Source organism: Penicillium odoratum (assembly GCF_028828045.1).
Source record: "Penicillium odoratum strain IBT 22623 chromosome Unknown utg000008l_segment0_segment0, whole genome shotgun sequence".
Lineage (NCBI taxonomy): Eukaryota > Fungi > Ascomycota > Eurotiomycetes > Eurotiales > Aspergillaceae > Penicillium > Penicillium odoratum.
The window spans coordinates 3,308,208-3,334,134 of NW_026643150.1; the positions used below are offsets into that span (position 1 = coordinate 3,308,208).

The window sequence follows — 25,927 nt, forward strand, 5'->3', positions numbered from 1 at the left end:
TGCCTATCTTCATCGTCTTCTAATCGTGCCATTTCACGTTGAAAAGTGTACTCATACACCGACTATCCCATCACTTTCTTATCGCCTTCGTCCACTGAAACTGTTGGAGCAACCGGCTCATCAATACATTCGACCTGAACAATCTGCCGCTCAATCTGCCCATCAACAACCGCAATGACAACCGCACTTAGCTGATTGCCGTATAAACATCCTGAGTCCAGTCCTATTGCATACTTTCCCAGCTGCAACCGGCGCTTTGCATCGTGTCCGAATACCACTGTAGTCTTGGACGCTAGCTTATCTTGCCACCGGTCCCATTCCCCGACCCAGCTTTCTTCTCCAGAAACTTCCGCGGGCATGAATCCATCCTCGTCCGATTTACGGACGAGGCTCCGCACATGCATTACAGCATGCGGATTCTGCTCTTCAAGTGGAATACCTGGAACGAGGCCCGCATGTGCCACAACTAGAGTGTCGCCAAGAGAGGGTGATAAGCCAGGCGGTAGCTTGACGCGCAAAATCAAGGGTAGAGCAGCAAGCCAGTCGAGCTGATGTTTCGAAAGTGCCAATGCTGTGCTATGTGTTGCCGGGCTAGGTTTCACAGTCATGCCGATTGTAGTAGATAGAGATTTGTTAGAAATCTCGGGGTCTCGGACAGTACCTCCAGACAAGTCAGCTTCCTGGTTCTCAGGTACAGCCAGACTACCCGTCAAGTCTCCCTGTAAAATTTCCTTTGGTGCATTGATCGCCGCAGCCGCATTAAGAACTGCATTCTCATGGTTGCCTCGCACTGCGCTGGCGCCAAGCTTGATAGCCAGATCAACCACACCGGGGCTATCAGACCCTTTGTTGACTAGGTCGCCAACTAAAATAAGATAATCTCCTTTGTTCTTATTAAAGCCAACTTTATCTAGCAGTGCCTCTAGAGACTTTCTCATTCCGTGTACATCTCCTACAATGACCAAGCGCCCACTCGCCAGGCCATTTTCGGAAGACGGTGCAAGGAACTGAGGGGTAAGGTTGGTCGGTAGGTCTGAAAGAAATTCTGTGATTGGAAATATCTTTGTGGGTGGTTTTGAGGTCATTTCTCTCACTGGAAGCAGGTCTTTGGAAGAAAGGAAAGGTGGAGACAATGACATTAGGGAGACACGATATTGTTGTAACCTAATACGGACTAGCGTGGTTTTGTAACAAGAATAGCACACTGTGAACTAAACGAAGGGCACCTACGCAACATTTCGAAGATAGAACTGGGACTTAAAGCTGAGATAATCTCTGTAGTCTGACCTCTATTGAGAGCTATAATACGGATGGCTATTTGGATATCTTACCAATCATATAAAGCCGGAGTAGCTTAGACCAAAGTGCCGATAGAGCCACTACCTACAATAGAAAAAGAATTATCAGTAGAACTTACGAAATTATTCTTCATCTGAAGATGACTCAGTCCGACTCACAATAGGACGTAAAGACGCAGAGATCGATGCGTTATCACCCATGGCCATCTGACGAGTGAACTCAATAACAGCATTCTTTTGATAATCACGTGCTTTACTGTGATATCCACGCGTACCAAGAGCCCGCGAAAGTGAGTAATAGGCATCGGTAAACTCTCCAAGCTCTATGAGATTTCTGCCTAGAATATAATGAGCAATACTGCTAAGTTCTCCGGCTCGCTGCTCGCCAAGTCGAGTGGATCTTGCGACCGTCTGCAAGACTATGCCCAAACGACGGTTGGATTCTTCGACATTTCCCGTAGAGTGGAACACAGCAGCAGCAAAGATCCGGCAGCGGATTTCCTCCGCTGGAGAGAGAAAAGGGTTGGAATCGATTGCTTGACTAACGATCTCCAGTGCACATTGTGGATTGCCGTTTTTCCAATATGGCTCTGCTTCTTGTAGTGGGCTGTTCTCAGGAGCGTTGCAGAGCCAGATGTCATCAATCCAGACGCGGGGATATTTCATCCTGGGGCTTATATTGGTGCTGATTTGCTCGGCTGACTGCGTCCCGACTTGGAATGCTGGAGGTGGAGATGGAGATATAGCAGCGCGACACTGGGAATGAGCTAGGAAAACGTCGTACTCTGCAAGTTGATCCCTGAGCGAGTCAACTGTTTGGATTGCTTGTTGTAGGGTTTTTTCAAGGTTAATGATCTGAGCAATTAGACTTTGGACTTTGAAGGTATCTGTTTCTTCAGTTTCCGGATTGTTGGATACCTTCTTCTTGCGTCGCCGAAGTCGACGAATAGGGAACCTGGAAGTCATCGTGAGGAGATCCCTGTTAGTTATAGGATAGATAAATGACCGCTCTTCAATTTGGGAGATGTTCTGGGTAGTGGCAGACGAGTAAGTCATGTCTCTGGTTAGGGGTCATCTATCTTCAAATACTCAGGTAGATGGAGGATGATTCAAGATTGACATTGTGTAATGTTAGTCTTTGTGCATTTGTTTGCATGAACTAAAGCAAAGAAAAGACGAACAATAAAAGGTTTTGTGATACCAAGGATTGCGAAAGCTTCTTTGACTGAGCTGACAAAGAAGGTATTGATATGCAAACCAAACAAACAGAGCAAAACCCATGATGACCTCAACAGTGAGTGGATCGACTCCACATTCTCCAAATCGAGTAATGTGGATACTGTCTTAATGGATGCAAACAGACAATTTGTAACACAAGACGTAAGAGTCGGGCCTGAGTCACCGGCTAATAATATGGGTCTTACATGTGATTGGCTTTGACATGAGCTCTAGACTTGCGGGGGTTGTCTAATGCAAACATGTCATACATGTATTACGGGTCAAAACAGGCTGATGAGCCAATCTTGCGTCGATATCTCGGTCATCAAACCCTGAATAGCTCAAGCACACGAGATGCAAACTACTGCAATTCTTCTTTTTCGTATACCTTGTTTTCATCCGACTCCGGTGTACAATGACCCGCTATGACTGGTTGAGTGTCTTTCATCCGGTCGTTCCTACCTGTGTTGTGATGATTTGTCATTGACTTCACTCTATAATCCGTGTCCAAGGTAGCTCGGGCTTATTCGCTCATGTTTCTTCCAAGCTTCCCATAGCTTCTGGATTTAAATCCCGACCTCCACCCGTTTCTTTTCCCCTCTTTGATCTCTCTTCCTTTCCGTATCTCCCCAACCTTGGATCCCGTCCTCCCGTACATTGCCGCCGGCAAAATGTCTCCATCATTAACTAGTCTTGACGGTGTTGACATTGTTAATATTCACCAAGATGACATGCATTTCTCTCTTGTTGATGAGCTTTACAAGAATCTCAGCCCACCCGAGGGCGAGCCACCCTCATTTCCCACTCTCCTGCTTTACGACACGAAAGGGCTCAAGTTATTCGAGAAGATCACTTACGTGGATGATTATTACCTGACCAATGCTGAGATCGAGCTCTTGACAACACATGCAAGGAGAATAGTGGAGCGGATTCCGCAAAATGCGCAGCTGGTGGAGCTAGGCAGTGGGTAAGTTTTCTTGGACGTTTACTACCGACATTTCTAACGTCTTACTCCAGCAACCTGAGAAAAGTCGAGATTCTCCTGCGCGAATGCGAGCGATCGGAAAAGCGGGTGGATTACTACGCATTAGACTTGTCACTGACGGAGCTACAACGTACATTCTCCGAGATCTCACCCGAGAGCTTTACATACGTTGGATTCCATGGGCTCCACGGCACCTACGATGATGCCCATGACTGGTTGAAGAACCCGAAAAATCGCACCAGGCCAACGGTTGTGCTTTCGATGGGATCCTCCATCGGAAACTTCAGCCGCTCTGACGCCGCAAACTTTCTCGGTGGTTTTTCCAAGCTTCTCGGTCCGTCTGATTTCCTCCTGATCGGAGTGGACGCTTGCAAAGATCCAGAAAAGGTTTACAGAGCTTATAATGATTCGCAAGGCGTGACCCGAGAATTTTATGAGAATGGGCTACGGCATGCGAATACCGTGCTAGGCTTCGAAGCTTTTCGACCTAGCGATTGGGAAGTGGTGACTGAATATAACACTGCGAGCGGGTGTCATCAAGCATTTTACTCTCCGAAGGTTGATGTTGTGATCAACGACATTGCAATCCGGAAAGGAGAGAAGCTCAAGTTTGAAGAGGCCTATAAATATAGTCGAGATGAACGAGATGAACTCTGTCGCGGCGCAGGCTTGATTCCCCAGATGGAATTTGGCAATTCCGAGGACAACTATCGTGCGTACAAAAAGCTTATATCTCCTCTTTGTTCTCATATACTGACATTGTGAACGTCAGATATCCATCTGCTCTCGCCTGCAGCTCTTGACGTACCCACTGAGCCTTCTCAATATGCGGCTCGATCTATCCCAACACTGAAAGATTTCCAATCTTTATGGACCGCATGGGATGTTGTGACCAAAACCATGATTCCCCGGGGAGAGCTCATCTCTAAGCCGATCAAACTCCGAAACGAGTTGATCTTTTATCTGGGCCATATCCCCACCTTTTTTGGTTTGTCAACCTACTGATTGAGGTATTATCTGAAGGCTAATCCACGCGTTGTAGACATTCATATGACCCGGGCAACACACGGGAAGCCAACGCACCCCAAATATTACCAAACTATTTTTGAGCGAGGAGTTGACCCTGATGTCGAGGACCCAGAGCAGTGTCATGCGCACAGTGAAATCCCCGACGAGTGGCCTCCCTTGGACGAAATACTGGATTATCAAGAGCGCGTCCGGAACAGAGCACGATGTCTTCTCAAGAATACCGAAGTTTTGAAAGATCGCTGTCTGGGTGAGGCCTTGTGGATTGGGTTTGAACACGAGGCAATGCATCTGGAGACATTCCTTTATATGCTGCTGCAGAGCGACAAAACTTTACCACCTTCTGGTATTGACACGCCTGACTTCATGAAAACGGCCGAAAAGGCCAGAATCAATTCCAAGCCAAATCAGTGGTTTCGTATACCCATGCAGACTGTCACAGTTGGTCTGGAAGATTTGGACAAGAGCGTCGTACCCAGAGAATCCTATGGGTGGGACAACGAGAAGCCACAGAAGAAAGTGAGAGTTCACTCTTTTGAAGCACTTGCTCGACCCATTACAAATGGTGAATATGCGAAATACCTGCAAGCAAATCGCTCTCGAACAATCCCTGCATCTTGGTTGCTTGTCCACTCAGACCAGGTCTATCCTATCGCCAAGGGAATCGGTCGATCTAGCCCTGGTGCCACCCAGGAGTATTTAAACAACTTTGCCGTGCGTACTGTCTTTGGATCTGTTCCGCTGGAGCTCGCGCATGATTGGCCCGTGATCGCTTCCTTTGATGAGCTGGCTAAATATGCCAAGTGGGTAGAATGCCGAATTCCCACGTTTGAGGAGGTCAAGAGTATTTACCAATACTCCGACCGACTAAAGGAGAGTGCCTCCGGCCATGCATCTAATGGCTACAGGTACGTTAAAACAACGATCAAAATAAACAACCAACTGATTCTCATCCTAGCAACGTGGCCAATGCAATCAATGGTACAAAGGCGTCCCCCGTGTTTCGTGACCTCACAGATTGCAACGTGGGATTCAAAAACTGGCATCCCACGCCCGTTACTCCGAACGGTGATCGTCTAGCGGGACAGGGTGAATTTGGTGGAGTTTGGGAGTGGACCAGCTCACCTCTGTTACCCGATGAAGGATTCGAAGCTATGGAAATATACCCAGGTTATACCTGTGAGCGACATTCTCCCAATGAATTAATAAGTTGCTAACGACAATATAGCCGACTTCTTTGACGGGAAACACAATATTATCCTGGGTGGCTCCTGGGCGACGCTACCTCGGATTGCTGGTCGATCTACATTGTACGTCTCCTAAGATATTCAGTTACTACGACTACCTACTAATTGAATGCGAACAGTGTCAACTGGTATCAGCATAATTACGTCTATGCCTGGGCTGGAGCGCGTCTGGTGAGAGACTTGTCATGATGACTTTATATCGATTCTGTAGAAGTAGAAGCTTGAATGCAATGGTCATTGGGCTGATGTGGGTCCATTGCTATATGAAACGTGGATGATTCTTATATATAATCTGACTGCATTTCCCAAAATCTTCGAAGGCACCGACCGCCCTTGGGTAGCTCTGGAAATCTTGGAAGAGTGATCTATCAATTCATATAGATTAAGACCCCACTTGTACATCATCAAAAAGAGCCACGAACAAGTAAATCTTTAATGAAGTCTGAAAGCCTCGAAGCGAAAACGAAGAATGGGATCTAATAGCGCAAAAATCACCCAAAACGGTAAACCCTAGCCCTGGAGAGAAGAATATGGAACGTTCTATGAATGGAGGGAAGAATGCAAGCCGAGCACGATGGACCGACCCAGTCTCTCGGGTCATTTACAGGGTAATGTGATGCTAGCATATCTGGGACCTTGTGTTGCGAGGATCTCCCGCGGCATGCCAAACGGGATGAAATGATTATCGGCGATAGTAATACTATGAGTATTCGTATGCTTGTCCAAGTGAATCGAATTATTTGATAAAAATAGTTAGACCTGGTAAGTGTAAGTGCGTGAGAGTAAGAAGATCTGATCCACTCAATGTGTTCACACCTTGCTATGGTGAAAAGTAGAGTAAGGTCTGGATCTTCCAAGGCCTTCAGCTTTCAAGGTAGCCCACGAAACAATATATACATTAATAAAACTGTACTTTTTCTTCCGTCATTTTCGCTTCATTTGCCCTTTTCTTATATCTAGGAATGTACCTGCCTACAAAGGCCGAGCCCGTCGTGTCCTTTAACACGGCATAGCTCCGACGCAAGGGAGGAAAACACAAATACAGTAACCTTTCGACGCGCAAGGACTTTTGATTGTGGGTTCTTTCAACTTGATCTGAGGTTGTGTGTCATAGTAGTCAAATAGCAAAATTGCAAGCCTTCCAGGTCTAGTCTGTTGGAGATGGTTTGGATTGAAGACTTCTGGTAATGACGTTAGCGTGGACAACTGCGTCGTTGGGGCGATAGGTAGAATTACAACAGGGACGCAGAGATAAACCTCGAAATCCAATGTTTAATGCCTCTCTGGGGATGTATTGGAGCGTAAATATGTGGTGGAAGCCTTATCGTGAGGAATTGACGGTTGCTGCATAGCTCGCTGATGACTCCGTACTCCGTAAAGAGGTGGTCTTGACTGTCTAGATCATCCCTGTCAGTGACAAATCCAGGATCGATCGACAAGCGATTCGCGATCGTCCGCACTTTCGGTATGTAAGACTGGTATTACGCGCCAAAGGATCTAGTGAATAGACGAAGAAACAAAGGAGAAACATCGATTCCGAGAGCGAGAGTCCTCCCTGAAAACCGTTCCATATTTACATTGACAGGAAAGAAACCAAGGCGTAAGATCCAAGTACCAAAATTTGCCTGTTCCTTTCATGTATTCTAGGAAATGTCACGATCGACAGGTCCTGCAAAGCTTAAACGGTAGGGGTACCTTGAGCCGGAAGGGTCGAGGAATGAAGTATGGCGTTTCTAGGACACGAGCTAACAGGCTCCCTTTTGCCCTTCTAGGCCTCGCTCCACTCGCTACGCCGATAACCGAGTGCCTATGATGCACGGGTTTGGCTGACGCATTTTCCTTCCCTGCAGGCTGCAGGTCATAGTGACCTTACTGCCTAGCCATGCACTAGTGAGAATTGAAGTGCATAGTTTGCCTTCCGTTTCCATGAAGGTTCGTGGCATGCTCGGACAAATTGACGCAGGTTGTACTCCGGAAAGGTGCATGCATCACGCGCCACCGAAATAGGCAGAAGAGGCCCCGATGTATCAGCATCAGGTCCAAGTCCAGGTCTACGTTCTTCGGCAGTTTCGCGATCGAGGATCTCCGAGGATCTCCGGGTAAGTTACCCGTAGCTGCCAGGGGAGAGGAAGCCGTCGGGTCGGAATGTGTCACAGACTCTTCAAAGGGATTTCATGGCCAGACCCTGCCGAACCTGTCAACTTGAGTGGCCCGCTGTCCATGCCACAGGAGTGAATTTGGTTGTCGCCCAGTTCAACCTGCGTTAGTGGGTCATGAAGTGGAGAATTCAATCCGTCCTTGACAAGCCGTGCTTAGTATGGATTTGCATACTGCAGAAGCTGCCTGGAACTAGGCTGACTTGCAGATATTCCTATATGTACCCCAGCCTAGCCTCCAATTTGCTTCCATTTTGCGGCCAGGGCGTCAGTGGCATCGAACACCTGTTGTTTGGTGGGGTCTTTCATCTTCCTTTTATTCTTTCGGCGCATTTCGCCTGTCTTTCGTTTCGCATATTGCCTCTCGTTATTAGCATTTGACTTTCATCAAAGCGCTGCCTTTTCACCAAGACCTGGCTTTTAGTTAAGCTCCAGTGTTCTTAGCGCACGCGACCCAAACACGATCTTTATAAATTCGCCAAAGGCCCAGTCGATCGGACTTTCCGACACGAAATCAGCAAACATGGGGTGTTTCGGACAAGTCTGGAGATTTATCAAGGCTCCGTTTACACCAAAGGAAAGAGTGCTTGAAATTGTGAGTTTGATTGCACCCTATTACCACAATGAGGAAGACAAGACTGACAAGTTCATTCCTGCAGGGTCCCCCAACCAATTTTCGAAAAGAAGAGACACCGGCTTGCTTCTCGGATGCGGAGTCAGTTATATCGCCCAATAAAAACGCAGGCGACCGACCTATTCTGACCAAGGAGCTACAGAGTGTTGATGTATCAGAGCCATCAGGGATCGATCACGATGAGGAACGGCACAACAATCGAGATGAAAGATCTCCAACCACTGATGGAGGAAAAGATCCAAGCCCAGGTGCGGGCGATGAGCGTGGAGGTGTCAAGTCCAGCCTCTTGTCGCGCATGAAGTGGAGACGATGGTTCAAGTCGACACCGGTCGACGATCAGGAAGGCCTTGAGATACGAGCCCTGGATAGAAGTGCGGACACGACTGTCGACGGACAGCTTGACGCAACTTTGGATAGATCTGGTTGATCTAGAGGGAATGTAATAAGGTTTCAAGTGGTCATCACATCAAAAAAGTCGGCACGTCATTATAGCGGGATTTGGACTCCAAATTGTTGGTCCCAGAGGCTTCCCTGGATGCACTGTCTCCAGGGCCAGCTCCTTCTTTCTTGTCAGAGATATATGAACTAAGCTGAGATGGCTCTGGTAGCTCATCAAGGTCATCAAATAAAATTTGAACTCTTGACTTGAAAACAGTTGCTGGTTTACTGCTCTTAGGTGTTGGCGTTGTTGTCGTTGGTCTCTGCATGCGCATTGTAGGTGTTTTCTGCGTAGATTTCGTCAGTGTGCTGCTTATTTGCCGCCTTGCGGGTGGAGTCGGTCTTTCTGAGGTTCTACTGGGTGTGCTATCTCGTCTGGTATTCGATGGTATAGCGATTGGGTAAACCTCTCCATCAGAGTCTTCCTCCGATGCCGTCTCAATGTCAATCACTTCTTTCGGCTGAACGGCTTGTGGAGGAGGAATATTTTGAGACCTTCGAGCCAGTCCTTCGTCGCAGTCGGACCTAAAGGCTTGTCTAAAGCCTGCAGCAGCTCTGGTCGAGGATTTGATACCATAGGAACCGACCAGGGATCGCGATTTCCGCGGACTCGTCATTAGACCATGAAGATGGGTCCCAGTCCAAGCACCATCATCCTCATCGCTATGCTCCTCCAGGTCATCAACCGGTCCGTGCAGTCGTGCCAGACCCTGTTGCTGGCGCGCGGCCAGTGCTTCCGCGCCCTTTCTCAACAAGACAGCATCCGGAATCGTCGTTTGGCCATCTGTCGGCCTTTGTATTTCCTTTATCGCTTCTGCACCCCGGGCCTTGGCTTCTTTCTTTCGTCGTACGTACTCCGCGTAGTGAAGGTGCTTGGTGAATGTTTGTGCGATAGCGTAGAACTCGTCTTCTACCATGACCCATGCGTCATCCTTATCTAATCCCTCTAGGAGAAATCTATTCTGCGTAAGTGGGGTTATTCTGCTTGCTTCACGTAGCTTCGGCTTTGGGACGTACTCTTCGGTAGGACATGCGCGGGCGGGGGATGTAGGAGGAGTCTGTGCTGTAAAGAGTGGCTACTTGTGAGATTGGATGAGTCGCACAATTCTTTGATCGCAAGTAGGCACATACATGATCTGAAGAAGTCTGTCCTGTTGGGAGAGGTGGGTGGTTTAGGCGTTAGGTCTGGGTCTGCATCCGCCTCGCGCTTGATGCGCTTCCGTGGGGTTGACTCTCGTTTGACGCGTCCCTCATCCTTCTTCTCAAGGAGCCAGGGTAATGTCCTGGGCATGGTATTGTACTGAGCAAATTCCGGTGGATCGCACAAGCTGGGGCTGCGGAGGAAATATGTGACGGTTAAAGATCGGCGCTGATAAGAAATGAGGTCACCTCTCAGGCTGTTCAGATTAATCGGGTGTTCGTACTGACCAGTTCTTGGAAAGCAGTAGCGTGTCTCTCTAATTGCGTACCTTCTTATGTAGAGTAGCTCTATCTTGAATATTTCTTGACATAGATACCAAGAGGCTGTAGTACTCGGGGACATTACCATTGTACCTATTACCGCTTCACACGGAGGTACAAAAGTCAAGATTAAGTGACAAGGCTGTCATCCTCAGTATATTGGGTATCTGTTATGCTCTAGACAATTTTTTTTGAGTGGGAGACAATGAAAAGTAAAATCAAGGCAATGAGAAATGCCCTTCAAACGCCGCAAAAGATTCCACACGAAGATGCCAATCAAACGCCGTCATAGCCACCATATGCAAACGCCAGAAACCCCAAGATTGTTCACACCATTTCTAACTTATGCTTCGCCCGGTCGCTTGCTGTTGCAGCTCACGATCTTCACCTTGTCCGCAGTGACTGTGGTCTGGTTATCCAGTTTGAACGATACATCCTTGATCAAGAAGGTCCAGACTTCGTCACAGAATCGGTAGGTATCTAGGTGGCCCTGCAGGTGAAGAAAGCAGTTAGTCTCATTGAAGTAATAAAAGAAGGCTTAGGCTCAACAGCGCTTGCGCTGTGTGATACCCATCCAGACGTTCTTCTTACCTTAAATGTAAGTCTGGCTCGAACCTTGTCTGCCAGCACTTCGGTGACAATCTTGTCAAAGGTAGAAAGAATCTTCATTGCGAGCTGAGGCTCGATGCGACCCTCGTTGATCAAATCGTCAAGAGTGTCGGTGAGAGACAGACCGAGGCTAAGGCATCTCTGTTAGCTTAGATCTTAGCTCTGCTTTTCCTGAATCGGCCGTACCTGCTACCGCGGTAGAGCTCGTAGTAAGATTGCTGTGTAGCCATCGTCACGGTACTGCTGTGAGGAGGATGTGACGATGAAGAGGAGTGTCGAGTGATGAGTTGCCTCAACCCGGTGGATCGCGGGGATGATACCCACGTGAGGTCACCTGACCTGGCCTTATCATATCTACAAAGATAAATTGAAACAATACTCCATATAGTGACTTCCACAGCAAGATGCCATATGCTTTTCTACGATGATCCAAATCCCCGGTAAAAAAATCTCAGACATTAAACCATCCCTGACTCTTTTCTCACAAAACTCCACTCCAAAAAGCTCAAGCTTGCATGAGTAAGGTTGAGATCTAATACTTTACTTGCTGACAACCATACCAGCTAAAACGCCTGCACCAATAACACCACCATCCGAAGCTTCTCGTAAGAATACCGACTTTCCTCCTCGCTGCGGACCAGTCCGCATAATCAGGCGATCGATATATTGCTGGCACATTTCTTTGAACTGCGGGTAGTGTTGGATGATACCTCCAGTGTAAGCTACAACCAGCTCCTCCGGACCAAATTGCCAATCTGCCGGGGTGGGCTGTAGGACTGGGACAACATGTCCGTGAACATTGTGGATGGTAGAGGGTTGGACATTGGCGGCAGCAGCAGCGGCAGCAGCAGCGGCAGCGGAGACATCGCCATTACTTTGTGGGGAAGCCGCGTTCTCTGGTGTATTGACGTTACTGTCTTCTTTCAGTTCAATTTCGCGACAGCATGCTAATAATCCAATTACGGCGGCGGCGATCAGTCCGGCCGATCGTCTTTGCACGGTTCGAGCGATTCGGCGGAATGCACCTGCTGTACGGGCATCCCAGCGCCAGTCGCTGCTCTCTGGAGGAGGAAGAGATTGGTTTAGTTCCTTGGCGAGATCTTGGTCAGATCGGGCTCGGGCCACATGGTCGGAAATATAGGTGGTGGTCAAAGCGTATTCTTGGATGAGGTTCGCAGGGAGAATTCGTTTCGACAGCTCTGCCACGGTCGTGAGATAGTCGAACAGAATCAGACGAATTAATTCGCCAATGTATCGTCCTCCGGTCATGTATTCAAATGGTTGGAAGCCAGGGCGTACACAGGCTTTGTCCAATTGGATGTCCCATTTAGTAGTAATGTCCAGCTCGATGAGTGGCGGGGCAGCACCAGAGATGGTCCACTCAGTGTTGACAATGGTCTCCGTAGCTCCCGGCTCCATTGTGTTGACACTCTTCGCCTTGGATTCATGCAGCTCACTGAGTTTCATCGGAATTGTTGCATTACACCCTGTTCCCACAATAATTCCCATCGCAACTCGACTGTTTGGTAGCGATTTGACGGCATATGCGAGTGACGCTAGTGTCGCTACAGTGTCGTTGGTGATGGCCTGTATCTTCAGCTTTGGGAGGGCAAACAGCTTCCGACGTTTAGACGAAGGCTCTTCTTCGTCTTCTGGTCGCCTTGTGTGTTTTTCGTAGCCGTTCAAAAGAATGTCACGAAGATTGAGGTTTGATGACATGGCAAAACCCTTACCCATGGGCATCAATGTAGCTTCCGCTAGGGATTCTTGCCTATGAATCAGTCAGCACTTAGATATCCATTGTTTTGGGTAAGGGTCGAAATCACTAACATAATAGGAAAACTGAAAGTGATTCCCATATCTAGTTCCGCAGGGTTGTCTTTCCGGGTTGCGTCCGAAGTGAGACTCTCCGCCACCACCTCAGCAATGCAATCACCAATCCAAGCAAACAGATCCTCAGCCTTGTCCATTTTTAAATGCTCCTGGATCGGCCATGCTCGCTCCAATGTTCGTTTCACTCGTTGTCGTTGAGCCTTGCGAATGGTGTCGCGCGACCTTTCCGAGGCATCTCCGGATCCACCAGATTCATCTACCTCGCCCAACAATTCAATAAATGCAACCCGTAGGTTACTTCCACCTACATCGATCGCCAAATAACGACCCGTCTCCTCTCCTGTCGGCAGCTGGGTTACGGGGGTTGGCAAAAACTGTTGATCCGATGTCAACGCCAAATGGCGGTATGTGCCGGAAAAGCGACGCGCCAGTCTGTACAACACGGCCTCTTCCAAGCACAGGGGCTCAAGAAATTCGTCTAATCGCTGGACATATTCGAGGTGTTCCCTTTGAGACGCATCCAATTCAACACTGATGTCCTGTTCTTCATCCTCGATGACATCGTCATGCATGATGTCACGCTCCTCGTCATGGTCTTTCTCAGATGATATTGAGTTCACCGAGGCCATTGTGGGGAATGAGTTTAGAGAAATATGTATTTCTATGTCCCGACTCTTTTTTTTCCCCAAGAGATAAAAATTGCGCCAACAGTTCAAGGTCGAACCTGCTGTGTATGGATGATGGTAATCCTGGACTTGGAGGAATCAAAACAAAATACCAGTAGAAAACAAAAGACGCCTTTCTGTCACAGTACCCGCTCCCGTCTCAATGGGTTCTCAGGAATGCGAAGCAGGTACGGGCAGAAAGGACGACATGGACCTCAAACCCTGGTAAGGGAGGCTGAAAATAAAGTCCAAGGAACTAGTTCGCAACAACGGTTAGTAAGGTTGAACAGGGTTGGTAAGAACATTGCTGTGACGCGGTCTGCTGTGATAATTTGGAGGGGGGGAGAGTTCCGGGTGCTGCGGGGGATAGGCAAACAAACACCTGGGCAGGTAAAGATGATCATGCCAGAACCGAAACAATAGGGAAATCATGATCTCAGCTGTCATGTTTTACGTACCCTGATTAGGAATCTTGGTATGTGCGATATGGACAGAAGGGGGTGGATGAAAGGCTCCAATTTCTTTGTTATGTTTTTGTTTTAGCAAGGATCTACCAGGGGGGGGATGAGCCTATATATGGAGATCGTCGTGTTGTCTTGTGCCTGAGTATCCCTTGTGATGCCTGAGGCCAGATTATGGAATAATCCGTAACGAAGCATACACAGATGTTATGGGTTCGGATGGGGGGATATCTGGATATCTGGATATCTGGGAAGCTGGAACTCTGGAAATCTCGAAATCTGGAAATCTGGAAATCTGGTAATTTGGTAATCTGGTAATCTTTATCGGGCGAGAATCATTGGAAGTGGAGCCGCAAAGGCATGGGGGGTACCCTGGATAACTATAAAGCAGACGAAAAGGAATAAAATAGAGAAAGAAAAAGCAATGGATTTAATGAGAAAAAGGGCTGAAGATGCGACCATCGGAGGACACGAGACGATGTGACGCTGGTTTTCTTTCGGGGACGTGGACGACTTGGAAATCCCGGTAGTTATCGTCGATTGGATTTGCTTACTAGAAACTCTATAAGGGGCGGTACACCCCCAAAAGTGATTGAACTTGCAGGCAAAAAAAGTCCCGGGGTTTTCGTCGATCCGCGGTCGGAGAAAGTAACTTAAGTTCCACTTGGCAGTAGACATTGCATCAAAACCCACATACAACCCCGATGTTCGAACTATGTAACCTTACTGGGCATCTGACGCCTCTAAAACGTGGCATTTCCTCCAGCTCGGTTAACCATCTCGGCTACAAAATCCTACATCTTTTTTTTTATGTATCATTTTCTTTTTGTGGAACTCTCTCATTCTTGGCTTTCAAAAAACCCCCTCCACGGGGTGTTAACGGCCAATCCCTCCATCGCCTTATGAGAACAATAATAGCCAAAGTGGGCCCGGATCACGGTAAAGAAAAAAAACGTGCCGGGTTATCGTCATACACCCGCCCTATGGATCGCTTTTATACTGGTCATTTACGCATAATCTCCGCCCCGGAAATCACCGTGCTCGTAACGTGGCCAGGGTCTCGATCGTTCGTATGCAGCCACCAGATGTCAGCTCTTCCACAGTCCACACTCCACTGGTTCCTCGTTTCAAAACATGGGGCGGAAGGGATCACCTGCTCCTGGTCAATAATGCGAGCGGAGAGCAAGGGCGCTTTTGCTGCATTGGTCTGAGAGCCTCAAATATGTTCCAACTTTCAGCTTTACCTCACACATGAGTCGGTAATTTTTCTGAATTTAGTAACCCAGACGCATCTATGGTTCAAGGACCTTCAAGCTCGAACCTTGAAAGACAAAACGAAGACTTGCGCCATATCAGAATGCCTCCGAGATCGGAGCCCAGGCATCCATCAAGCCCCATCGGATGCGAATTGTCTTGTATTTTAGCGTGTCTACATGAGGAAGGTCAATCGGGCTCCAATGGGTCGGCAGTCGTGACTCGTATGCCTAGAAGGAGGGGTACTATCGCCGCTACACATGACTACATCAGCTGTGGAGTATCTATTATCTTCCCTCGGAATAGGTACATCTAAAGGACCTTGGTTCAGCACCTTCCCTCATCTCAACACCCGTGCATAACATAAATGCACGTCTCGGCACAAAAGAAGGGCCAGGAAGTGGAGCACATCTACCTATCATCTTCAAGTTGTCCATTAGAGTGCATTTGATAGGGCATCGGAAAGTAACCCCTATCTGGCGTAACCCGAATGGATCAAGACCTTGGAAGCTATCGTTTAGTCTGCTTACTTCGTACATTTAACCTGCTTCAAAAATGCCAGGCGCTTGACTGTATCAGGAGACAGATCCGAAGATCAGATTGCGCAACCTACCCTAAGCCGTTTTGGGTCCCATTTAGTTTCACCGTGTGCTTTAACTGTCATGACGCATCACCTTCTCTCCATTTTCGATTCCGAGCTGGGGTTCGATTTCGAGCTGGGGCTCGGGGGATAATCATCTACATAGTCTTGCCTATCTTAAAATAAGCAATGGATCTTTCACATTTTTACTTTTTACTTAAAGGATTTACCTGATCCAAGTTGTGACTCAAGAAAATGCCAAGAAAATGCTTGATGCACCATCATGCAATGATGGCACCTAGAGCACTATGTGCTATTCCAACATCTGTTCGGGTTTCCGAATAAAACAAGCTGTGTGAATGGTAGTCTTTAAGGTCTACCTATGTCCGAGTCAACTTCTGATCATCCTTAATTAAGGTTTGAGTTTCAAGGTTACGTGTTGAAACCAGTCCTAAATGTAGGTCAAGTCGAACATACTTATTACTAATTGCCCTGCCTAGTACTTGTAAAGGTACCTGATTTCAGTATTGACATAATAGCATCTGCTAATTAACTATCTAGCCTCGATAATTTCCGAAGTAAAATGTGATTTAATTTCAGTGCTCTCAACGTAACACAGAGCACATTGAAGGGACTTTAGTTTCGAAAGGCCCTGACTGGTGATAACATAGCGGTGAAGCTTATCGATATATACGGCCGGCATAATTGCAAAATACAAAGCGGTCTGAATCTGCATATCTGGCCACTAAATCCCGCCGTATCCATTTTTCGACCCGACCCCTGCTCCACTCTAAATCAGCGGGACTCTTATCAGGGATCAACATCGACGTCAGTTCAAGCTTCCACAGTCTACATACCAAATGGAGAAGCTACCTATTCATACAGGTGAAACACATGGTGCTTCCCAAGAGCCCAAATGGCTGGCTCCACAGACTCGTCCACGCAGAGCCATTTTCTTGAGACGCCTCTTTATCGTTTTCTGCTTTTTGGCCGGATATTATATGCTGATTAGACCACGTCCCACACTGTGCATATCACCGGCTTGTTCACCATGCGATACTCCTGGCTGCTTAGCTCCAGGTCAGCACAAAGACCACTCTACAGCTTTGGCTACTCAGAACAACGGACATGAGCAGTCTGAACGGCCTGGAATGAACCAACTCCCTATCACCAGCGAATCAAATGAACAAACGAGAATTCCCCTTGAGGTCCATATCATGAGCAAATGCCCAGATGCTCAAGGCTGTTTGCATAAGCTAGTCCTGCCAGCTATGGAGCAGATTAGTGACAAGGTCGACTTTCGGCTTTCTTTCATTGCCAGGTATATATTAGTCCATAGGAACGCCATCCTACAGGTCGCTAGAACTTCACTGACCTTCTGCTATCACTAGTGTTTCCAGAGATACATCCGACATTCAGTGCATGCATGGCCCTGCTGAATGTATCGGTGACATGCTCATGCTCTGTGCCGCCAATCTACCCTTCCCTCCTGCAGCCAACAAATCGGTCCTCCCTTCAGCATACCCTCGCACACCTATCATCCGGTCACTTGGCTTTGCAAACTGCCTCATTAATGACTATACTCGTATCCCGGATCGAGGTCTCGTTCACCAGTGTGCATTAGAGCATGGTATTGATTTCGACGCATTGAATCAATGTGCAAGCCAGCAGAGTGACGCCCCCGACGATGGCCAACGGGGCAAAACTCCTCTTAGTGGTATTGCGCTGCTACGACAAAATGCCCTACATAGCGAGAGACTCGACGTTCATACTAGCTGCACCGTGCGGTTAGATGAATCAATCTGGTGCATCCACGATGGCGGGCATTGGAAGAATTGTACTCAGAATGGCGAGGGCAGCAAGCCCCAGGTTCTGGCTAATGAGATCAAGAGGCTCTGGGAGGAAAGGAACTAGATCCATGAACATCCCTGTGATTATACCCTATGAGAATGATGATGTATTTGATGATATATTGTTACCCAATCATTATAGTCCGTCTTGATAAATCACACAATATACATATCTCCGGTTAGTATATAGGCTTTAAGGCCATGATTGTATTTACTTTCTTAGTATCTAGATGACAGGGCTTCAAAGAGTTTGACTCGAGCTTAGAATCAAAAGGGCAACCTTTTACTAACAATATAGTAGAGGATAAGTTTAGTTGTTTTACATACATCTAGTGACTAGAGAAACATTTAGAATTATCCAGGGACCATCTTGCTTAGGCTGGTGTACTGTTTCGCTAGTTATGACTCTCAACATTCAAGTCTAGTACAATCTGAATGTTCTACCCTCGCATCGCGTCCTCAAACATCTTCAACACATACCCTCCCATACCTTTTCCAATCCTTTTTATCTTTTCCTTTTCCCACAAAGTCTCGAAACCCGAATCTTCGTGCTCGCATACGCGTAAAAGAAAGTCTCCCCCGTTATCGTTTCATTCCCAAGTCTTCCGATCCGATTTGTACCAGCACAATCAGAAATGTCAGCCTCCAGCTCGAAGAAAACCGAGGAGTCAGAACCTGTTCTTTTCACCTATGGTGAAGAAGAAGATTATGAAGTGGTGGAGCCCAGTGAAAACCTCGATGGAATCAGGCGGATTCGAGCTTTCTTCAATAATCCTGAAAGTGAACGAACTCTCCTCAACATCATCCAGCGCCAGGCTGCGATCTGTGAGAATATCCGAGCTGACAGCGACAACGTCAATGATACCATCTTCTGTGAGCTCTACCAAGACGACCCTTCGCTTGACAACAAAGACTTGTTCCACCTCTTTTGGAAGGACTACGTCCCTGGAATGAAAATGGCTCCAAACTTTGCCGCTAAAAAGAAGCTTGTGCTCGCTTGCGTAGCTGCCGGCAAGGCTTGGGATGATTGTGAGTACTCTAGTTACTTGCATCTTATTTCTTATCTCAAATTAGAAATCCTAATATGATTCATTCTCAGCTATGAAACATTCTCCCTCGGACCTCCGTGAAGTGATGTCGTCCTCACTTTACGCAGATCCCCCCATGAACGAAGCAAGTGAGTCTATGGAAGAAATGTCTCTTGATTCCGGCCATACAGTGGACCCTAAGTCTTCCCTGGGCAAACAACTCAAAGTTTACCGCCAGGCCCTGGTTAACTATTATCTTTCGGATGGCAACAAAACTGGCATCTCAACTAAAGACACTGACAAGTCCCGCAATGTTCGCTTCCTGCGCGACACCACTGAGAATATCATCAGCTTCGCTCAACATTATGATGGCTACGTTGATTCGAATCTTCTTGAGGAGATTCAAAACGTTTACACAACCAGTGTGATTCATGATCGACACCTTTCCAAGGGCCACGTGCGCCGCTTCGACCCTCCTACCGTCTCCAAGCCTAGTTTCAATGCCCAGGGAGGCCGCGGCTCCACATCCCGTCAGCGAACTGCAAAGGACAGACTCCGTCCGGCTGCACCCCGTGCCCTCCGCGAGTCTGCTCGTCAGTCACGTGGAAAGCAGCGAGAAGACAGCCCTAAAGCTAATTATGGGTATCGTGAAAACTACGAACGCCACACCTACGAGGAAGATGGTCTCCATGACTCTCGTGAATCTCGCGACGAAGAGTATCACCACAGTGATCGTCGTGAAAGCGATCGTCGTGAAAGCGATCGTCGTGAGCGCATTGAACGTGAGCGACGCTCCTACCGCGAGCGCGAGGCGTACGAAGACGAGGACGAGAACCCTGTCTGGAGAAGCAGCGGTGGTGCAATGCTGCCCATGGAAGAGCGCTACCGCGATTCTCGCGACTCACCGCGCAAGCGACGTGACATGGGGGGCTCATATGACGCCTCTCGTCATTAACGAACAAGCATTTCCTCCCCCCACCGTCGCCTTTCTCGCCCAGCGACAGGATGGGCATGCTCACCCGGACAGTGGCTCGCTATGAGCTATGAGCATGATTTGCATGATCAAAAGTTATCTACAACATTCAGATTTCTGCATTATCTTCAAATTCTTATCTTAACGGCATGATGTACAAGTTATGTTTCATGGACGCGAATCATAAGTCGAGATCAACTCGGTTCTTGTCACAACACAAAAGACCAAAAAACAAGCAAAAGCAAAACAATCACCAAAAAAAGAGAATCAAACCAGAAGCACAAAAGCACAAAAAAAACAAGATATGAACAAAATACAAAAAAAGCGAATCTCCCCAAACTTCCTTTCTTTTCCTGTAAATTAAATTTTGCTTCAATGTTATATACTTCGGGAGGTAAAACTTTAGCCCGAGGCACGGACCCGGACCCCCAAAGGCTACCCACGTGTACCCCCTTACCTAATCATCAAGGTCCTGCTAACCCATCATTTCAAGCTCCTAGTGAACCCTCCCGTGGTATTTGAGCGATCCAGAGCCTGTCTTGCATGGAGAAAAAGTCAGGTTAAAGCCTCTAGCGAGCTCCAACGAAATCCCATCCCCGTTGTGGCCGACATGGCGTTCCATCTTCCCCCGTCTGCTGCTGCGGGGAACACATCTTCCGACTCCGGCGCGTCGACGAATCCGCGATACACACCTGTTTCTAATGGTTCAGAGGACGATAGATACTCTGACTCCAATAGCAGACCGAAACAATCTCCTGTGGGACCGTTGCGGGTCCAGACTGATTTTGGGGGTACGGAGGGGGCTGTTGGGGGACCTGTTTCGGACGGTGAAGACGGAGATGGGTTTAATGGGGATAGATTGGAGGGGAAGAGAGTGCGAGCACGGAGACCAAAATATACATTGGAGGAGGAAAGGGAGGTGGTGAGGATCTTTGACAAGAGACTTGTGCCCTTTCTTGCTCTTTTGTATCTTTTGGCTTTCTTGGATCGGTCCAGTACGTTTGTTGATATCTGCGGTTGAGCTTGGCGCTGTTGCGCGTAGCTATGACTTTCATGCGTGAACTCCTTTGCTGATAATATTTACAGATATCGGGAACGCTAAGATAGCCGGGCTACAAGAGGATCTACAGCTTTCCTCTTCACAGTATGAATGGCTCCTGACGGCATTCTACATTACATATATCCTGTTTGAATGGATGACACTAATGTACCGCGTTATCCCGCCGCATATTTATATCTCTATATGTGTGTGTGGATGGGGACTGGTAGCTTCGTTCCAATGTCTTGCAACTTCGTTCGAAGGCCTAGTCATCCTCCGTCTTTTGCTCGGCATCACAGAGGCAGCATTCGGTCCCGGTGTTCCATTTTATCTATCGCTGTTTTACCGGCGTCACGAGCTGGCGTTCAGAAATGGACTGTTTATTTCAGCCGCACCGCTAGCAACCACTTTCGCTAGCAGTCTCGCCTGGATGATCGTCAAGCTCAGTGGTGACGGACCGATCTCTCCGTGGCGCACACTTTTTTTGGTAGAAGGGTTCCCAAGTGTTGTCGTTGCCGTCTTTGCTTGGGTTCTTATCCCTGATTCCCCGGGTAAAGCTCGATTCCTTACGCGCAGACAACGGGCCGTGGCTCGACGACGGCTGGAAGAAACTACCAAGTCAGACTACCAGCAATCTCAAGAACAGGGTTTCAACTGGCGGGAGATTTTGAAGACAGCTTCTGACCCCAAAGCTTACATGGCAGCTGTGAGTATTCATCCATGACTGTTACACATTCTTATTCTGACACAAACTACAGTTCATGTTCTTCAGCTGCAATGTCGCTTTTAGCTCTATGCCAGTGTTTCTCCCTACCATCATCAAAGAGTATGTGTCCAATGAAGAACAAAGCATTTTGTGTTCTGAAATCTGACCCCAAACACAGCATGGGCTTCTCCTCCCTCTCCGCACAAGCCCTCTCGGCCCCACCCTACCTGATAGCCTTTCTCGTCGTCCTCCTCACAGCTTGGGCCTCAGACCGCACCCGCACCCGCAGCCCATATCTAATAGCGCACGCACTAATATCCTCCCTCTCATACGCCGCAATCGCAGCAGCAGGTCATTTCCACGCCGACCTTCCTCCTCCTTTACACACCTTTATCCGCTACATCTGCGTCTATCCCGCCATATCAGGATTCTTCTCCGCAATCACACTGATCATCACCTGGTCGATGGACAACCGTGTCGAGAAAGAAGGAAAAGGGACAAGCATTGCCATCTTGAATATCATTGGTCAGTGTGGCCCTCTTCTGGGGACGAGGTTATATCCAGAAGCGGATGGGCCATGGTATGTGCGTGGTATGGCAGTTTGTTCTGCTTTCATGGTGCTGGTCGCCATTCTTGCGTTTGCTCTGAGGGTGCTCTTGCAGAAGGCTAATAGGCGTTCTACGAATGGGGCTTTGTTCGATTCCACCCAAGAGGTAAATGGTGGGTCTGGGAATGGTGAGGAGCGAGATGAACTTATCGGTGGTGGGCGGAGAGGAGATTTGGAATGTGATACTGGGGACCAAAGATTTGTGTACATGATTTAACCGGGGTTCATTTGGATGGGATTTAATTTCATGTATTTCGGGTTATCATTGGCATGATGAATTGATTTAGCGTTTATTTTGTGATCATTTAAGTAGTAAGTACGCAATATGTACATGCTAAAGCTTGAGGTTTCGAGCATTTTTCTCTCTCTTTTGCGTCCTGGTCTTGATCCCGATTGTCATTTAGGTGGAATGGGAGGGCATGATCAAAGCTTCCGAAAGGTAGTATCATCAACCTCATTTAAGCTGCGACCCACTTGAGCGGGTCCCTGAAGTAAAGAGATCTACAGACTACAAGTTGAAGGTCCTCACTCTCGGTCTTGCGGATTTCGGTAAACAGTGCCTGTACAACTGCATTTCCCCTTCTTCCATCATTGGAGCCTCAATCTCCATGAAGACTGAAGATCGGCCTGGGTTCAGCTGTTGGATTTGGCCTGTTGTTGAATGCCCCTAAGTTGGAGTGGTGTGACTATTGATAGTGTGTCCATTACAGCTGTATGGGATTCTTGCTTCAGATGCATTACGATAATCACGATGCCAGATGTCAGGTTTCAATGTTTTGGATTTCAATTTTGTTTACTTGGTCTGGTCTTCATAGGTTTCCTAGAGAAACGCTGAAGCGGGGTATTCTTTCTGGTATATTCATAATAGTATGCGTCTAAGAGAGCAAGTGTGGGTGCAGTAACCCCCTAGAAAGTAAGAATAGAGGTTTGAAATCGGAAAAAAGACACGGTGTAAACATAAAAAGGGATCCTTTGAAACTCCGCAATGACTCCACTCAAAATAAATATCACGCTACTCCAGACCCGTCATTCCAGGTGCAATAGCCTGTGCGCCGTCACTGCGTAGACTCCCAAAGTCCAGCTTCATCAGGAGTCGGTCAACACCAGCTGGTTGGCGTGGCACATAATGACCCACCGGGCCTGGGCCTAGATCCGCCCGGGTTGTTGGGTTCGCGGTGAAACTGAGCCCCTCACCAGACCGATGATCGTCGATATCACGGAGGCTTGCAACGAGCCTTTTGATGCCGGTCTCCACATCGCCGCGGGTTGTTCGTAACGTGTGCCATACTTTACCCTCTTCATGAGCATAGTCAACCAGGGCATCCACTACGCCCTCGTCGGTCTCTAGATCCATATTTCGCTGGATGGTCTCAAGGCGGATCACAAGAGCCACAAATCGGTCGACGCTGGTGAGCAACGCCCGTAGGGCACTGGTGAAGGGGACATCAGTCAGGAATAAAGACTGGATGATCATGGACAGATGGCGGCGGTGGGCCATAGTCAATGCTTCAGGGTCGGTTCGCCCGAGAGTCGGCCCATCTTGGGATGTCGGCCGGCTGGACGTGCGATCAGGTGAAGCCACTCGGGATGGCCGAGTCTTTGCGGAGGAAGCCGTTCCCGGTCGAGATCCAGAAACTGAGGTGCTGGTGGATGGGCGTCCCTGAATCCACTCACGGAGATGCTGCCAGGACTCGTGGACAACTTCTCCTTGGAAAAAACTGCCCATCTCCGAGAGAACAAACAGACAGGCACTGGCAGTAGCCCAAATGGACCGCATCCGTCTGGTGCGAGCTTTGTCCCTCTCGCGGCTCGCCTGGAGCCGCTGCTGGCCGTACGGTTTATTACTACGTGGGGGACCCCACGGGGTTGGGTGATTTCTTCGCAAGGAAGTCCGCTTCCATAAATCCCCAAGTCGTATTTGTGCTCTTCGAATGCCTAGTAAATAGGAGTGTATCTTCGAGTAGATTGCGATATCAGAGCTGGAAAGGAATAGATCAAGAGGGGCGCGAACTTGCGCGGTCAGACATGTCGGTGTCGGGAACAACAAATCCTCAAAAGAGACCGTCGAGATTTTGGACATTGTGTTCGAAACATGTGATGGGGTCATCGCACGTGTATTTTTTCGGTCGCTGATGGATAGCCGAAGCAGCTCGCGAGCCAACTCTAATTCCTCGTCGGCTGGGTCTTCCTCTTTTTGCAATGAGAAGAGCTCAACCCAGGCATGTGCTAAAGATGTCATCACATCTCCTTCTTTCATCATAAGGCCATCAAGCATGGGACCTCGAGCTCCGGCCCCCCGTCGTCGAGTTTCGTCGATGCGATTATCTGCATGCGCTACCAGGGCTACAGCAAATTCACCCCGCCCTAATAGCAGAAAATCGTGCAGTAAAGTAAGCATTTCCAAAATTTTGGGGAGCGGAAGCAATCTTGACAAGGTGGACTGGGATAGTGAAAGACGGATCCAATCAACAGCCGTGGTCAGCTTCGATGATGATATGGGTGATTTGAGCCCCGCTAGGTGCTCAATATGCTCCTGATACAGGGTGACCGGTGCAGTCGAGATTCCAACAGATGTCTTGCGCTTGGAACGGACGTGGTTCAGTGACTTTCCAATAAACAGGATGGACCCTGCCGTCTGTTCCGCAACGAATTTCGGGAGTAAATCTGTATACATGCTAAATTGGATGTCGTCCTCCTCGCTGTCAAAGGCTTCTTGGATGAAAAAGTCGTTTTTACCATATATGGGAAGGTTCCCATACAATAGCCACATGGAGAGCTGTTTCATCCATGCTGTTTCGGCGACAGTCACCAGTTGTACCCCCATATCCTTAATGTCCGTGTATCCTGTTTGGAGTTCCGCTCGCAGATAGTCGATAAGTCCTGCGCCCGTACACCCATGACGACGCCTAGGGTCTTCAGTGTCGGGGTGAATGAATTGGACCACTTCCTGTAGCCATTCTAGACGTCGAGTCCACGGCGCAAACTCTCCCACAATGGTCGATAGAGGGACAATTCCGTAACCGCCGACGTATAAGCTGTCCTCGGCAAGAATCGCCCTTTCCACTTCCAGGATTTTCTTCTGAAATTCACCCAAATGAACGGTGACGATGGTCGTGGATACCGAGCGGCAGATTACGGAAACATGGGAGGAGGATATTTGAGCCGTGTGCTCACGGAGATGAGCATGGAGTTGACTTAGGTGGGCAATCGATCCGATAAGGGCTTTTTCTGGAGGAGAGAGAAGGGGAAAATCATCTTGAGAGCTCGTCTCTTTCCCAATAGCGAAGAGGGGGGAGGGCTGGCCAGAGAGGGAGAGGAGGATCTCGTGTAGCATGCTGGCTCAGGGTGCCTGGCTTAGTGTTTAGCAATAATTTTAATCCAGGGTGATTCGGGTTTGTTCTTAGGTCACACTCACCTAGAGTACTGACTGTCCTGATCAGAGTTGTGGCGCTGCCTATAAAGTAAACCACGCCCAAGAAGCTCCAACCGACACATGAATTGGGTATGGAAAAGTTGGGCTTTTTGTCAGGACGCGTCAAAGAATCCAAGGTCCCTCAGTGACACCAAAATAATCTCATGGTTTCTGTCTCGATTTCCCTCCCACCTTCAGTTCCAGCCAATTAATTTTGGAGGTTGGAGGATGAAACAGAGTAAGGAGGAATCACTAAATAAAGTAAATCACCAAATCACGGCACATCATCTAATCGCGTTCTGGACGCGGGGTGGTCATTAGTCAGCCCCGGTAGCTCCCTCTTACGTCGATGGTCCCGCTTTCCTTTCGTTCCTTCCTTCTCCTTACCTCTAAACTTCTCATCTACTTTGTTGTACAGTTATCACTCCCTCCTGCTACCGGAATTCT

The 25,927-nt window shown here is 48.2% G+C and overlaps 11 protein-coding genes across 11 annotated transcripts; 5 read left to right on the plus strand and 6 right to left on the minus strand.

Annotated features, from left to right (window-relative positions):
- Positions 1 to 62: 62 nt before the first annotated feature.
- On the minus strand, positions 63 to 1,085 carry N7520_011467 (metallophosphoesterase family protein; the record flags this gene model as incomplete). Its single annotated transcript, XM_057145400.1, has 1 exon — positions 63 to 1,085. The coding sequence occupies one exon, from the start codon at positions 1,083 to 1,085 to the stop codon at positions 63 to 65; it is 1,023 nt and encodes a 340-aa protein (XP_056991154.1).
- A 336-nt stretch (positions 1,086 to 1,421) lies between these two features.
- N7520_011468 (uncharacterized protein) lies at positions 1,422 to 2,264 on the minus strand (the record flags this gene model as incomplete). Its single annotated transcript, XM_057145401.1, has 1 exon — positions 1,422 to 2,264. One exon carries the CDS (start codon positions 2,262 to 2,264, stop codon positions 1,422 to 1,424), a length of 843 nt encoding a protein of 280 aa, XP_056991155.1.
- Positions 2,265 to 3,187: 923 nt separating this feature from the next.
- On the plus strand, positions 3,188 to 5,963 carry N7520_011469 (DUF323 domain protein; the record flags this gene model as incomplete). The annotated part of the gene is made up of 7 exons (XM_057145402.1): positions 3,188 to 3,483; positions 3,534 to 4,213; positions 4,274 to 4,489; positions 4,544 to 5,435; positions 5,486 to 5,706; positions 5,756 to 5,837; positions 5,894 to 5,963. 7 exons carry the CDS (start codon positions 3,188 to 3,190, stop codon positions 5,961 to 5,963), a joined length of 2,457 nt encoding a protein of 818 aa, XP_056991156.1.
- Positions 5,964 to 8,453: 2,490 nt separating this feature from the next.
- N7520_011470 (uncharacterized protein) lies at positions 8,454 to 8,991 on the plus strand (the record flags this gene model as incomplete). Its single annotated transcript, XM_057145403.1, has 2 exons — positions 8,454 to 8,525; positions 8,590 to 8,991. 2 exons carry the CDS (start codon positions 8,454 to 8,456, stop codon positions 8,989 to 8,991), a joined length of 474 nt encoding a protein of 157 aa, XP_056991157.1.
- Positions 8,992 to 9,025: 34 nt separating this feature from the next.
- N7520_011471 (uncharacterized protein) lies at positions 9,026 to 10,293 on the minus strand (the record flags this gene model as incomplete). Its single annotated transcript, XM_057145404.1, has 3 exons — positions 9,026 to 9,959; positions 10,020 to 10,065; positions 10,134 to 10,293. 3 exons carry the CDS (start codon positions 10,291 to 10,293, stop codon positions 9,026 to 9,028), a joined length of 1,140 nt encoding a protein of 379 aa, XP_056991158.1.
- Positions 10,294 to 10,806: 513 nt separating this feature from the next.
- Positions 10,807 to 11,302, minus strand: N7520_011472 (transcription initiation factor IIA subunit gamma; the record flags this gene model as incomplete). The annotated part of the gene is made up of 3 exons (XM_057145405.1): positions 10,807 to 10,953; positions 11,055 to 11,202; positions 11,259 to 11,302. The coding sequence occupies 3 exons, from the start codon at positions 11,300 to 11,302 to the stop codon at positions 10,807 to 10,809; spliced, it is 339 nt and encodes a 112-aa protein (XP_056991159.1).
- A 310-nt stretch (positions 11,303 to 11,612) lies between these two features.
- On the minus strand, positions 11,613 to 13,534 carry N7520_011473 (hexokinase family protein; the record flags this gene model as incomplete). Its single annotated transcript, XM_057145406.1, has 2 exons — positions 11,613 to 12,843; positions 12,903 to 13,534. The coding sequence occupies 2 exons, from the start codon at positions 13,532 to 13,534 to the stop codon at positions 11,613 to 11,615; spliced, it is 1,863 nt and encodes a 620-aa protein (XP_056991160.1).
- Positions 13,535 to 16,725: 3,191 nt separating this feature from the next.
- On the plus strand, positions 16,726 to 17,779 carry N7520_011474 (GILT family protein; the record flags this gene model as incomplete). Its single annotated transcript, XM_057145407.1, has 2 exons — positions 16,726 to 17,186; positions 17,257 to 17,779. 2 exons carry the CDS (start codon positions 16,726 to 16,728, stop codon positions 17,777 to 17,779), a joined length of 984 nt encoding a protein of 327 aa, XP_056991161.1.
- Positions 17,780 to 18,350: 571 nt separating this feature from the next.
- N7520_011475 (uncharacterized protein) lies at positions 18,351 to 19,698 on the plus strand (the record flags this gene model as incomplete). The annotated part of the gene is made up of 2 exons (XM_057145408.1): positions 18,351 to 18,744; positions 18,815 to 19,698. The coding sequence occupies 2 exons, from the start codon at positions 18,351 to 18,353 to the stop codon at positions 19,696 to 19,698; spliced, it is 1,278 nt and encodes a 425-aa protein (XP_056991162.1).
- A 628-nt stretch (positions 19,699 to 20,326) lies between these two features.
- Positions 20,327 to 22,285, plus strand: N7520_011476 (uncharacterized protein; the record flags this gene model as incomplete). The annotated part of the gene is made up of 4 exons (XM_057145409.1): positions 20,327 to 20,711; positions 20,803 to 21,461; positions 21,514 to 21,581; positions 21,640 to 22,285. 4 exons carry the CDS (start codon positions 20,327 to 20,329, stop codon positions 22,283 to 22,285), a joined length of 1,758 nt encoding a protein of 585 aa, XP_056991163.1.
- A 795-nt stretch (positions 22,286 to 23,080) lies between these two features.
- On the minus strand, positions 23,081 to 25,402 carry N7520_011477 (uncharacterized protein; the record flags this gene model as incomplete). The annotated part of the gene is made up of 1 exon (XM_057145410.1): positions 23,081 to 25,402. One exon carries the CDS (start codon positions 25,400 to 25,402, stop codon positions 23,081 to 23,083), a length of 2,322 nt encoding a protein of 773 aa, XP_056991164.1.
- Between the last annotated feature and the right edge of the window lie 525 nt (positions 25,403 to 25,927).